The 15,227-nt window shown below is 42.5% G+C and overlaps 1 protein-coding gene across 1 annotated transcript in view; it reads left to right on the top strand.

The window, feature by feature from the left end:
- The window catches only part of LOC147456763 (uncharacterized), a 70,346-nt gene extending 63,582 nt beyond the window's left edge, over positions 1-6,764 (top strand). Inside the window, exons 2-3 of the mRNA XM_086511900.1 lie at positions 5,982-6,116; positions 6,213-6,764. Of these exons, the coding sequence (XP_086368026.1) occupies positions 5,982-6,116; positions 6,213-6,355 (278 nt within the window). The 3' untranslated portion in view covers positions 6,356-6,764. The remainder of the gene's footprint in view (positions 1-5,981; positions 6,117-6,212) is intronic.
- Positions 6,765-15,227: the final 8,463 nt, after the last annotated feature.

Below are 15,227 nucleotides of genomic sequence, written 5' to 3' on the forward strand. Positions count from 1 at the left end.
GCAATTTTGCTAAGTTTGTATAAATAAAAACCTAGCGCTAGCATTTTTTGGCAGAAGAGGCAGCAAGAGCTTCGGTTCAAGAGGCACCTTCTCAGCAAGAACCCCCAGCAAGGCCTAGCTTTTTTGCTACACAGTAGCGAGGCTAGCGTTTTGCATCAAGAACCCAGATCAGCCAGCGTTTTTGCACATTCAGATTCCCGACGATAGTAGAACCACAGATCTGCCTAGCGTTTTGCATTTGCAAGACATCCAGCAACAGCAGAACCAGCAAAAGCCCTAGCGTTTTTGCAAGAAGACTTCAAATCAGCCCTAGCGTTTTTGGTTTGCAGATCAGCCCCGGCGTTTTGCAGATTCACCGCGACGGAACATCGAGAACCACCAGCGTTTTCAGTTTTCAGCCTTTAGCACTCGCAAATCAAGTCCCGAATGCATATCTCACCTTCCCGCAGCAGATTCTCGCCACACGGTCAAATTCCGCAAGGTTTACAGATTCAGCCCGGAAAACGCAGATTTCAGCACCCGCGTTTTCAGCGCGTCGTCGTCGCATCGTCGTCATCGACATCGTCACCGACATAGAGTCAGAAATCAGCAGATACAAGATTTGCAGATTCTAGCCATTAGCGTTTTTAGTTTTCAGCCCGTCTCGTCGTCATTGACATTGTCGGCAAGTCCAAGCATTGTAGAAATTTGTGCAATCATAAGTAGACCGCTCTTGCCATAGAGAGTGGGTCCTTCAGAGGAGGGTTTTACAACGTCTCTGGTGTCGTATTCTCTTCTCTATCTCTTAGTCTCATGCGCTTCCATTCATTGTGTCCATTCACTTTGTTTGTGTCCATTGCACTCTCTCACTAAAGGAACGGAAGGCTCTCCCTTCCGTAAGTAAAAGGAACCTTGAGCACAGTTCGGAGCACTCATCTTGAGCAAAGTTCAACATTCACTTCCGCTGCACCTTACACTTCCTATTCTAGACTGCTTTGATTGAACTGAACCCTGGTCATGCTGTAGCTTGTTCACGAACACATACGGTTGGATGTGTCATGTGACAGGGAATACTGCTCTCGCCTCAAATGAGGACAGGCTTTGACACATTATCTTTGATGAGAAATGTGAGCTTCTCCCAATCGATAATGGGCTTGAATCTGCGAAATTGCTTAATGCCCAAAATGATATCACATCTTGCAAGTTTAAAGACAACAAAACGATGAGGAAATTGTGTTTGTTGAATGATCAACTTGACATCATCACATTCTTGACAGATTGAAGCGTCCATGCCTTCAGAGAATCCCTATACCGGGAGGGTGGGGATGGGAGAAGTCTGGAGACGTGCACGTTTCACAAAAGATTCACTTACGAATCATGATTTCTTGAGAACTTCAAGAATCAAATAACAGAATGACTCTTTGACCATTAACATGTCCATAACATTTTATGAGTTTATCCTCTTCGAAAGTCCCTTCTTGCTTTACCACACTCATAGCATTCACTTGAGAATTAGAGTCAGAAGTTTACGCAGTAGAATTGTCCTTTTGAGATTCTTTCTTAGGACACTCCCTTTCCATGTGACGTATTACGTGACAATGAAAACATTCTTACACTGGCTGAATTGAGAAGCTTCTGGAACATTGCTTTATTTGTACAAGCTTTTAAAAGAGAAGCTTTTGGGGCTCTGTTTTTGGGCATCCCTTGTAACTTATAAATAGAGCGGGTAGGGCCCTCACTCCTCAGAGCATCTGGACGCAAAGTCTGAGAGTGAGAACCCTCCCACTCTCTTGTACTTTGAACACAGATTAATACAAAAAGAAATACCGAAAGGGGCGCCAGTCTTTGGGGCCAATATCTCTAGGCACGGAACTTCGCCGGGCCGTGTCGAATCAAGTGTGAATTGTGAAGTGTTTTGAAGTGAATCTCTGTTGTGTCGCGGTAGAATCTTGACTTGGAGTGTCCAAGTTTGTTACAATAACTATGGTACCTCCTCCTCTGGCACTAGAAAGTATGAGAGCTTCCAACTGGCAACCTTCCTGGCTGTCTATTCGGATTGGGAGAGTCTTCAAGAATATGGTGCAATCATGTAACCGTGATCCTGTGCAACCGCCTTTGCCACTGTCGTTACCCCCACCTCCCCCACCACCATCGCCACCAAGCTACAATGGTTGGAGTCCATATGGATACCCTTATTATCCGTATTCGGATACGCGTCTAACTAACCGAAAGATTTGAAGGATGGCGGCACGATAGTCAAGTTTTTTACCTTTTCCGGGATGAAAGATCGAAAGAAAGCATTGCAGCTCCTACAACAATTCGACATCATCTATGCTTCGGGGAACTATACAGAAGAATCCAAGATTTCTCAAGCAACGGGATTCTTAAAGATAATGCCATTCAGTGGTGGAGTTCCATCCCGACGCAATTGCATGCTCCAAGGACCTTGCAAGCTTTCAAGACAATATTTGCACGCAGTTATATGACTTCTCTCTTTGAAGTCCGGATCTTGGCAGAATGGAGCAACTTGAAAATGCTTGCCACAGAGACCATGGAAACGTCTACCTTTTGGTGTCCTCCTTTTCTTTGGACCAGTGCGAGCGATACACCATTGGACTACCATCACCGTTGTAGGAATATTGTCTATCCAAGCAAGTTTGAACCATGCAAGAGCTTATGGACCATGCCGTTGTTGGCTACAAATTGATGAAGGGGAAGTTGGAGTTTACCACAGAATCAACTCCGGCTACTAACCAAAACTCTCGGCAACAATGAACAAATTCTCGGGAGTCTTGTGAAACCCAACCTCAAAGGCCTCGTCTGACACATCGTCAACGAGAAACCCTTTTACAAGAAGGCGGATGCTTCGAATGTTTTCAAACAAGGCATACATTCACTACATGTCATGAGCGAGTCTCGATGTCTTTAGAGCAACCTTATGCTCCCACAACAAAAAGATCCCTAGGGCCACCTCCAGCTAAGATAGCTAGACCCGCTATTGGACTAGTTCTTTATATCTATGGCTTACGCCTTGAAAGTACAAATGAATCGTGTCGAGCATATGGCAAAGTCAATTGCTTGAAAGCCCTTATTTTCTTTGACCTCGGAGCTATGAAGGACTTCATCCATTGAGAATTCTTGAAGCAAATGCACTTTGATTATGATGAAGAGGGTGGAGAAATTGAAGCCGAGCTAGCCATTGGGCAAACTCAGATGGTGGTACCGCTCATTGGTGCTCTTCTAGTGACTATCCAAGATTATCATGGAAAAGCCGATTTCCACATTACAAAGTTGGGCAATTGCGACGTTCTCTTGGGCATGCCTTGCCACGACAAGAATGATGCGAGTCTACCGAACCATTACCTTGATGCAGAAGGACAAGCCAATGGTTCTCAAAGTTCAGATGTCCGAACAAAAATCTGAATGAATTTTCTAGTTGTTTTGTAGTTAGATACTTTTGAACTTTGTGTAAGCATGTATTGTTTGAAATTTGTTTGAAATGAATGGTATCTTTTTTAAACCTGTCTTGGTGCGGATTTGAACTGTTTGACTCTTGTTTCAATACTGGTTTCAACGATCGCTGATTTTACTCCCGGGTGGAGTAGTGAGAAATGCTGTTTTTGAATTGTCTGAACCTCGGAACGAAGCAGACGGGATGTTTGGGGAGTGTTTCATTGTATGCTTGAAAACCTCAGAATGACGTAGATGGGATGTCTGGAGAGCGTTTTGTTGTATGCTAGAAAACCTCCGAACGATGCAGACGAGATGTTTGGGAGCGTTTGGTTGTATGCTGGAAAACCTCCGAACGACTCAGGCTGCGGTCTGGTTCATCATCATCCGCATCATGGAATCCATGGGATTGGGTGGCAAGGATGGAGGGGTAGGGAGAGGACTCATGAGAGGATTCGTAGGTGGAACTTGCTCGCCTTCTAAATTGGTGGAGGTCTCCATACCGATACGAGTCTTGACCATGCAAAAATTTTCGCTCTTGGTTTAAGGAAGGTCGCAGACTAATTTTCGGGAGACTATCTATCCCCTCATCGGCCCACCCTGCATGCAATGCTCGGTATACAATTGGTTGCTATTTTTAGGTGCAAGAGAATTGAAATAGTGAAGATCTAGGTTTTACACTTTCCACAAATCTTTACTTCTTTCATTCCGTTAGTGATTGTTTTTAGCTTGAATGATGGTTCCTTTTAATTTTCCTGAAGGGAGGGAATGAGAGAGAGTGGTAAAAATGTATAGAGGGAGAGTGAGAGAAAGAGAAGAGGAGAATGACATCCGATGGGTCCCAACCAACCTTCTCTCAAGGGCCCCCCACACCATTGCCGATGTGGTATTTCCTTATGATCTGCGTGAGTGGAATGTACACACATGCCTCAAGTGCAGACTCTACTGACTCGAATGGGGAATGTCGCCGTGATAACTCTTCAAGATGAAGCACCTTCGAGGCTGATTTAATGCACCTTTGGATCCCTCTCGACTATCATTGAGGGCCCTGTAATCCACACATAATTGCAATGAGTCATCCTTCTTACAAACAAAAAGAATAGGAGCAACAAAAGGACTTACATTGGCCCTATCCAACATCACACCTAGTTGGCACTCTAGCTCCTCATTATTAGCCTTACATGTTTTGCTCCTTCCACAAGCCCTATGACATGATCCTTAGGTCGCTTGGGAAGAAGTGTAGGTGGGAGATATAGGTTTCTCGGGAGGAAGTGTAGGTGGGAGATCATCTTTGAGAAACAAGTGCTCTCAAACGTAGCAAACAACTCACTACATCTATTAGGAATACCCAAGCTCTTTGAAGTGGCTCGAAATAAATGACCACCACTTGGACTCCTCGGTGTAGCACTCTCTTTGCTTGGATGTGGGAGATGAGAGAGAGGAAGTGTTGCTCTTGCCTTGAATAAGGAGAAGTTGATTATCTTTGATGAAAAGCGTGAGCTTATCCCAATCGAGAATGGGTTTTAACCTGCAAAACCACTTTATGCCCAACATGACATTACACCCTGCAAGGTTAGATACTACAAATCAACGAGTAATGTGTGCTTGTTGAATGATTGAGTTGACATTTCTTGAGAGAGAGGCATCCATACCTTTTGAAACCTCTTGCACTAGAATAGTGGGAATAGTAGTAGTTTGAAGTCTTGCACACTTCACAAGAGATGCCCTAGTAACATCTTGAGAACTTCCACAATCAAACAACACGGTTACCCTTTGGTCATAACATTTTACAAGTTCCTCTTCATCGAACGTTCCTTCTTGCTTAGCTTCTTGCTCTACCAAAATCAAGGCATCAATGTGAGGGATAGTGCTAGAAGACCAAGCAGTTGGGTCAATTTTAGATTCTTTCTTAGGACACTCTTTCTTCATGTGACCTATGATGTGATAATTGAAGCACCTATATTCCTTTGCATACAAGTCGTGTTCTCCTTTGTTTATTTCACCACCCAAAATTCCTTGAGCAATTTTTTCAGGAGGAGTCACTCTAGGTTTTTCACCAAAGAACTACGTAGTAGCACAACCAGGCAGGAAGGGGTGTGTTTGGATTAGTGTGGCATTTGATTTTGTGTCATGTTTATCATTGGCTACGCCTCACATGTATAATTTTTCCAATGGACACTTCATTAGGGCATGTATGATGGGTTGAGCAAAACATGCTCCGTCATAAGTAGGGCTAATAGTGTTTGTGGCACGAGTTGTGCTAAGTACATGCCATCGTGAATAGGGCTAGCGGCGTTTATGCCTCATGAACTGCAGATAATTGATTGGTCAGTTTGTCCAAAATTGCGGAAACGTGAACCATATTCACAAAGTCCCATGCCACACAGATGGGAATCTATTTGTATGTTGAAGCTTTGGGTTGGAAGAGTTTGGAACAAGCTTTTGAAATGTCAGGCCATCACTGGTAAAAATTGTATGCAGGGTTTTTTTTTTTTGCGTGTTCTGTTTGTACTGGCAAGGCTCAGCAATGACACTAGTTTTGCTTTAAGCAGTGGGTGGAGCAATTGGATATGCAAAAAGCAAAAGCGTGAAATCACTGGCTTCTGGAGCTATCTCTACTGCTATATTGTATTATGTTTACACACAGCTCCCTACAAATCCAGTATTTGCATCATCCCTCGGACTAGGTGATGCATCAATTTCTTTGCGTTCGTTTTTTTTGTGCTCAATGATCCTGTAAAGGCCTGTGTCTCATGTGAGAAGTTTGTGCTTCTTATCATCAGGTATATCTGCTCTCCTCTTGGGAGTGATGGGTGCTCGTTTCAAGAAGTCTGGGAAGCTCTTCCCAGCTGGCATCGTTTCTCTTGTATCACTGATTATGACGGGTGGCTATATTCATGGGATCATTCGGAGCTCTCATGCGTAGGTCCATAATCCTTTTGTAGTGACAAAAGCAATGTAAGATAGGTTGTGGTTTAATTAGTGACCCTTTCTGAAAGTCTAGGATGCAAGCGTAATAAATGTTCTTGCATCTCCTTGCCTACCTTCTGTAAACAGTAGTTTTTTGCCAAGATTTTTGAGCTACTCTTGAGGAGTAATGGGCAGCTTCTTGAAGAAGTGAAACAAAGCTCCAATTGAAGGCTGCAGGAGTCAAAAAAGGAAATGTCGTACTTCTACAAAAATAAAACCGACACTGGGAACTTGATGTTTTCCTGTTATGAAGATCTCAGCATGTCTATTAGTCTTTAATGTTGGCATCAAGACGTACAACCCAAAATCTGCCAGAGTGTATTAATATTATGCTCGTGTTGACAAAAATGTGCTTAAATGTGTAACCTTGTCCCAGAGAGAGCCACCTATTGGATCGGGCAATACTGAAGTTTGTCTCTGTTTGCTGCATGCTTGTCTTGCAAATAGAAATGGAGCAAGACTGTGCGTTACTACTGTTTACAAATGTACACTTATGCTATGAATTGTATGACTTCCGGACACAAATTAATGTCTTTTTCCCCAAACTATTGTGATAACGAGAAGTTTTGACATTTTCCAATGTGACAAAGCAGCCGTTTTTCCATGAGTTTTCCTTATCGGCTCAGCATCATGAGCTGCTTCTCGGGAGCACTCACATGCCTAGCTAGCTGCGGTTGGGGGAAGGTGCGTGCCTGCCCGGTCTGTTCCCAAACCGTACCTAGCTAGGCATGTGTTCCCTCCCTCGCAAATTCATGATGTTGTTGTGTTCTGTAATGTGAATATTATGAGGTTCCTTTATGGCAGGAGCACATTTATTTAGGGGATCGATTCTGAAGATTAAACAGATGCCTAATGCATCGCTCAAGTCTTTTTAAATGCCAGAGGTAGATCTGAGTTGGAGAAGGCAGCTTTACAAATACCGAGTAGTACAGGACCTTATCACAAGTTTGCAGTTTGAACATTATGAAGTATCTACTACAATTTGAGTAGCAACCCAACATTATGAAGTATCTACTAGTGTTTTGTTTCCACACCTCCATTATTTGGTCGAGTTTTTTTAAAAAAAAAACTTTGTACTGGGGGCCATCTTAATGTCTTGACTTATATTAAGAAAAGAGCCTATTCACAACCCGAGACCTTCGATATATACATCAAGGATCTGCATTTCACTGATAGCGATTATAGCATAAATTTTGCCATCCATGCATGTGTTGTGTGTGGATGTAATATGTGGAATGATACAATTAGCAATGAAAGGACTAGAGCACAAGGCTGTTACATGGGTGAAGGAAAAGAGAAACTCCAATCATGCACTCTACCGATAAGTCTCCTTAAAATGCTCTGTTGATATTCCTATTAATGCAAGTGCACAGTGTTTCGACAAGGACACCAAAGCAAATATTGATTTCTTGCTCATGGAAAATGTTAATCTGTTTTGGGCAAAGTGGGATCGTCGGGCTTCCTAAGAGTTTGGCTTGTAACGGAGTAGTTGATGATAAGACTAGGCAACATAGATTAGAAAAAGCTCCAATGTGACATATGGCCTACAGTTAAATGTATATGAAAACCTAGGTTTAAAACAGTTCTTTGGAGTTGTCGTTGTTCGAGCTGCAGCAGAATACAGGGTGATAGCCTACCTCCATTTTGGAGCTAGCATAGCTCCAAGATGGAGTTCTCATAGCTCCCACAGATTGCTTCCCCTCTCCCCCCCCCCCCCCCCCCCCCCCCCCAAGAGAACCAACTACTGTGAGTCATTTCCAATGTTGTAACTATTGTGTCAGCGCTGTTGCAGATCTAATTTGCTGCTTGGAAGATAGTTCTCTATTTACCCAAGCTTTTTACAAGGAGTCCACTTTTGTTCACTTCTAGCAGGACAGTGAAGATATGACTTAAATGTCAAACCAACACAAGCCCAAATCCATACACTTGCATGCTTGAGCCATGTGCCCTAACTGCAAATCTATGCATGCCATGGACCAAAAGGGAAAAAAACACGCGGCTCTTGCAAGAAAGGATGATCAGAATATGCTTACACCTTCCATTTTTCATTTCAATGAAGTATACTATCTTCCCATTCCCATATCACCCAGCTAATGAAGTCAATGTGGGGATGGTATCCTTGCATGAGTGTGCACAGGTGGAATGTTCATGAGTAAAAGAGTAGATGTATGATCATCAATAGATGTGCTTGCAGCTTCTTGTGGGTGATAACATAAACAAGTCAAAGCAAAGTACACCATATGCTGAAGGGCACATCAAGGTGTCTAAGTTGTCTTGGCCGATGCGCGTGGTCTTGGACTGTCATTTTCTTTAGCGGTTGTTACAAAAAACTGCACCAATCTAGAGCTAATTCAATACCAATAAATAAAGCCAAAGTAGGTAAACAAGCACTACTATGGTCATATACCATGTATTTAAGTGGATCCTCTTCATTTTCATCCAGCTTTTCATTGCTTTGGTTTGGTACTGAAAACTAGGTGGATCATCTCCATTTTTATCACACTTTCATCCAGTATTTTTATTGCTATGGTCGTTCTTCTTGAATCTCATCAACACACACGTGCATGCATGTGTACAAGTCTTGGTTTTTCCACACAAAAAAAAGCCTTTTAGCTCAAAATAATCCAAAAAATTTCAAAAAATGAATTGCACAAAAAATCCCAGGCCATTAAGAATGCTTAAAGCAACCACACTTTACCACTACTAAATGAAGCCACCACGAGTTGTAGTTGGAGCCATAAAAACCATGCAAATGAGATTCAAAGCAAACCAAAACAAGGATAACCATACCCGTAATCTACAACCATCCAGATAAGCATATCGGAAATCCTAATCAACGGCCAATTAAAATCACTGGATACTCATAACCATAACCATTTCCAAAACTTGAAAAAACAACAACAAATCTAACCATAACCATAGCATAGCCAAAATGAGAACCATCCAAAGATTATAACTCATTACCATTCGACAATCATAAGATGCATCATTCATAACCATATACAATTCAACAACCACAAACAATTCGATAACCATAAGAGAGTACACACATGATCATAACCATAAACAATTTAATGACCACAATATATTATTTTATTTTCCAATTGCTTGCCTTGATTGAGTGCATGCCGTGATTTCATGTATTGGTTCCATGTAGCCCATGCCCTTTTGGAACAAATTTGCCATGGTTTTTGTAGACAGTCTTACTCAGGAAAGGAGAGCGAGGACTTTCAAGTCAGAAACCATGAAGCAACCATGCATTGTTGTCTAATATAGCCAATCCTTCATAAGATTAAATACACGAGGCAATGAAGATGATGGTATATTACTCACAACAAATCAACACTATAAAATCACATGTGCATCCACCAAAGCTTGGCCAATCATGCATTTTCCAAATGAGAATACATTACACATATGGAGATATCAACACCCCACTAGTTGGGCCATGTCAATCCCTGCCATAACATTTGGAGCTCCTCTATAAGTGGTGCTAGATACACATCCATGTTCTTTGGATTGCATTTTCCTGGCACAGTGAGTGACAATAGCAAATAGTGCTTCTTAATAGCAAACCATGGTGGAAGACTGTAGTTCACTAAGACGACCGCCATGTGCTCCATGATGAGCTTCATAGCCCAAATGAGATTACTTTGTCCATTCCCAGGCCAAGACGAAGGTAACAAGGCACTTCTTTGAACATTGGGCATTTATCTTCCATGTGTTTCCATGCAAGTGAACCAGCATGTATCCACATGATGTCGTTTGTGGATCTAGTTGCTTAATGCAATCTCATCAAGCCTACTGTTGGTTTGCACCTCAACATGCTCTTTATTTGAGGAAAGAAAGGAAAATTTTGTTGTGCCTTTGTAGGAAAACTTAACCTTGTGGCTCCTCTCCGCGCCTCTCTAAGCCACATTTTGGAACATTTTCCTAAGTGCACATACTTATCACAAAAGAAAATACAGTCATTGGAATATGCATGAATTTTATGGGAATCCATGTCCACTGAAATCAAACAATCCTTAACACTTATTTGAGTAGGGGGCGTCTGATTGTCTTTTGATAGAATTTTTTCTTTGAGTAAATGAAAGCTCAAAGAAGAGAAACATTATAAAAATTAGCTCAATACATGTTCTAGACTTTAAGCATTGTATCTCTAACCTAAAAAGTCTTATGACACTAGCATCATACCATCCATAAACTAGATACAAGTTCACTATCAGTAAGGTTGCATGGAGAACATATATCTTTGCACCATAGTAGAATGCTAAATGAGCAATTGTCCATATCACCAAAGAGGGTCCTAGGTGAGTGTTATCCCCACTTTCATCCTCATTGGACGACTGCATGTCCAAAAAGGTATCAAACGTTTCTCCCATCTATGGCTCTTCCAATTCCCATTGTCATAGGAGGTTCTAACATTGTCCTTTGTTGCGGACAAGTGTTTGGGTGGATGGGTGGGTGGGGGTTGCTTACTCTGTGTAAAACCTATATATCACATGCGTTCAAAGACTATTTTTAAAACCCTTAGCTATGGATTTTTCAACAATAAATGGGACCCTTTTCTGTTCAATCTATACATATTTTTTCAAGATCGTTTTTTCAACACCCTTCTATACGTGAAAATGAGAAAAAATATAAAATAAAATAATCCCTATTGCTTAACCCACATGATAGGCATTTTTAAACCCAAATAATCCCTATGTAGAGTGCGAGGGAGAAGAAGAGCACACAATGTTGACGGAGCTTAGAGTGAGGATTAACCTCTCACCTCTCCTTATTGTTATGTATGATCAAAAGAATATATAAGGTTAATACAGTCACTGTGATGGGTGTCTAGCCAATTGCAATGACCCTAACAATCTCCCACTTGAAGGTCATCATGGCCCACGTGGCCTATGTATGTACAACTTGTACAACCATGAAGCATTCAAGTGGCTTCACCCTAAACCCATCATCTCCATGTAATGCGCAAACTACTCTGAAGATAGGCTCTCCAAGAGAGCATTTATAGGGTTGTCATCCGTATGATTCTTGACTAGCTCAATGCGCTTACTAGCCAATATGTTCCGTATCACATGATAACGAACTTCTATGTGTTTTGACTTGGAGTGAAACACGATGTTCTTCACTAATGTAATGTGATTGCACTCTGGCTATCACAAATGCAACACTGGAGTCTGAGTAATGCTAACATCTCCCACTAGGCGGGCTAGACACATAGTATTCTTGCTAACATAAAAAAATGACACATACTCTGTCGCTGTGGTGGAAGATGACGTAGGCAGGCTAGCCACATAGTTTTCTTGCTAACATAAAAAAGTGACACATACTCTGTCTCTGTGGTGGAAGATGTCGTACAATCCTGGAGGCATGATTTCCATGACACAACTGCTCTAGCAAATAGGAAAACATAGCATGATATGGATCTCCTACTACCCACACAATGCGCATAATCCGCATCTGTGTAACAAAAAATGGATGCGTCACTATTCCCAAAGCGTAAGCACTAGTTTGTTGTACCTTTCAGATATCTCAAAATGCGTTTCATTGCTTCCCAATGCTTCTTGAAAGGATTTTCCATAAATCTGCTAACCAAACCCAATGCAAAAGCAATGTGGCTACCATGGCCTACATAAGAATATCAACTGCTCAAGAATATGGCACCTTGGCCTTTTTTGCTAAGTTTTGTATATACCTCCATTGGGATACTCAGTGACCCCCCCCCCCCCCCCCCCCCCCCCCCCCCCCCCCCCCCCACACACACACACACACACACACACATTTGAATGTTGCAAGACCTTGCAGACATACATTTCTTGAGAAAACTTAAGTATTCCATGTTTTCTATCCCTCTTGATATGCATACCCAAAAAGTGACTTACATCTATCAAATCCTTTGTAGCAAACCGTGTGCTAAGTGACTTTTTCAAGATGGCATTCTCATCTTTCGTCTCCCCAGCAATGAGCATATCATTGACATAAAGTATTAAGATAACAAGCGAACCATCGTTCAACTTCTGGGTATGCAAGCAATGATCTTCCTCACTCCTTTCATACCCTTGAAACTACATGTACTTGTCAAACTTCATACAGATAACAAGTGAACCATCGTTCAACTTTCAGGTATATAAGCAATGATCTTCTTGGCTCCTTTCATACCTTTGAAACTACATGTACTTGTCAAACTTCATGTACCATTTCCTTGAGCATTGTTTTTGGCCATACAATGCCTTACAAAATCCACACACCAATTTTGCCCTCATAGGCTTCTCAAAGTAAACTTCAAACCCTGTGGCTATTTCATCCTCATCAAGGTCCCAATGAAGAAGTGTTGTCTTTACATTCATCCAAAAAAAATTCCATGTCCTCAGTGGTTCCTAGTCAAGGTCTGAGATGCAATGTAGTTTCATCAAAATTCAGGCCTTTCTTTTGCTTGCATTAGGAAGAGGATGGGATCTAGGAGGGCCTCTTTATTTTCCATGAGCTTATGGAGGTGATTAACATTTTGACAAATAGGTGTACGCCATGTGTGTAAGAATGGTGGGTGTGTAAGAGATGTGTAAGAGTGGTTAAAGGATGCACTTTTCCCCCCAAAAAGGGGTTGGACAATTTTACAAATTTTGGCCTTACATAACTTCCACATATGATCTCCAATTTGAATGGAGATCATAGATTTGGAATCTACACATTGAGCTCTTTCCATAGATATGCTATATGATATGGTTTTACCCGCTAGATTTTAAATTCCATTTTGGGGGGAAAATTTGAATTCAAATAAACTAGCCGTTTTGCTTGTTTGAGTTCAAAAGCTATCCTTTGATTGCTTTCTTAATACTAAAGGTTTGACTTCCTTAAACTGCCAAATAAAGAGGCCCTCCTAGACCCCATTCTCTTCCTAATGAAACCCTTAGAAACCCTTTGACTTCCTTAAATTGCCAAATAAAGAGGCCCTCCTAGACCCCATTCTCAACCTAATGAAACCCTTATACTTTGGCTCATGATCTTCTGCTGTGTTCTTCCTCTTAAACACCCATTTGCAAGGCAAGGCTTGTTTGCACTCTGGAAACTCTGTTAGTTTCCAAGTCTCCTTTGCAAGGCAAGGCTTGTTTGTCCTCTAGTAACTTTGTCAGCTCCCAATTATCATTTTCCATAATCAACTTATACTTTGATTAGATTGCGTGCTCCCACATCATGCTATCTTTCATCTCAAAAGCCTATTGGTAGCGTTAGGCATTCTACAATCAGTGATGATGAACATATAGTTTAAACCTGACTAAAAATAGTTAGGGGCACGAGATACACATATAAATCTCCTCACTACCTGGCTGCTAGACTCTGCTCTCTGAGGAGCATCACTAGCTTTCTCTGTAGCGCTAGTAGTGGTAGGGAAATCGTTAGTAGAGTCAAATGTTTGCATAACTCGACTTGAGGCTACATCCTTGAATCTCTCTACGATACTCAGCATCTTTGAGGGGCCATGTATGCGTCCTTGATTTATTAAATATTACTTGTAAGTTGAAAATACCTCTTCAAGATTCCAGTTGCCAAAGATGATATCCCATTGTCAGGACAAGGGTAGGACCAGTCCGGGCCAAGGACCAGGGCCAAGGGCCAGGACGGACATGCAGTCAAGGGGGTCCCTATATTTAGGAGGCCAAGGGCCTATATATAGGGCATGGTTGGGTGGAGATTAGCATGTCAGTTCCCCCGTCCTTTCACTGGTATCAGAGCTAGGGGAGAGCTATGGAGGAGGGGGAAGGACTCTCTCTCTGCGTCTCTCTCTCTCTCTCTCTCTCTCTCTCTCTCTCGCTCTCTCTCTCTCTCTCTCTCTCTCTCTCTCTCTCTCGCAGCATGAGGCATGGCCTTCCTCTCTCTGGAGTCAACTCTCTCTCTCCTTAGAGGCCGTGCATGGTCTTGCATATCATGCAAGCCGTGGTGTTCACGATCGGGGACGAGGAACACGCTATGTGCATAAGCTCTTGACAGGCGAAGCCGTGGTGTTCACGGTCGGGGACGAGGAACACGCTGTGTGCATAAGCTCTTGACAGGCGGAGACGATAAAGATGGGAAGCAGCGCGTGCAAGGCCGCTTGCGGCAGGGAGGGAGCACGCTCGACCTCCACCAAACCGCGCATGCTTAAGCTTGACGGCGTCGCGCTGCAGCAGGCTGCAGTTCTTGTTCATGGGACGTGGTCAGGCGACCAACCAAAACGGGTCCTTCTCCTTCTCTCTCACGGCACTGCCTGGTTTCAACGCCATCGCCACAGTAGCTTTCGGTTTCACACAAACACCCCCCCCCCCCCCCCCCCCCCCCCCCCCCCCCCCCCCCTTTTTTTTTTTCACCTCTTCGTTCTCCGTGCACGGCACCACACCAAGCCACCACATTTGGGTGAGCAAACAATAGAGCAGTAAGGGCTTTCAGCTTGCAAAATTTTTGTGAAACTCAAAAATTCACAACGTGGATCGAGTAATTCGTACTGATCAAGTATGGATGGCGAGGTGCGTCAAGAGGAACATGGGCGGCAGGAGCACTTACTGAGGTAAGCATTAGCTTTTGATATTCCCTTTACTTTTGGAATTGGTTATGTCATCATCTGCATTCTATTGGGTTTGTGAATACCAATTTATGCCATGATGGCCACCCAAGGGGTAGGTTGGACTTTATCAAGCAAGGCTTGATTGTCAGTCCAACATGGCTAATATTAACTTTAGTCACTTACATTTCTTGGCATGGACGATTAGCTAATATGCCTGACAATACATGTACAAAATGCATACGCCTTCAGCATATGGGACATATTTATCATTGGAAAAATTGTTTTA

This window comes from Adiantum capillus-veneris, chromosome 5 (genome assembly GCF_014529385.1).
Source record: "Adiantum capillus-veneris isolate H3 chromosome 5, ASM1452938v2, whole genome shotgun sequence".
In the NCBI taxonomy this organism is placed as follows: domain Eukaryota; kingdom Viridiplantae; phylum Streptophyta; class Polypodiopsida; order Polypodiales; family Pteridaceae; genus Adiantum; species Adiantum capillus-veneris.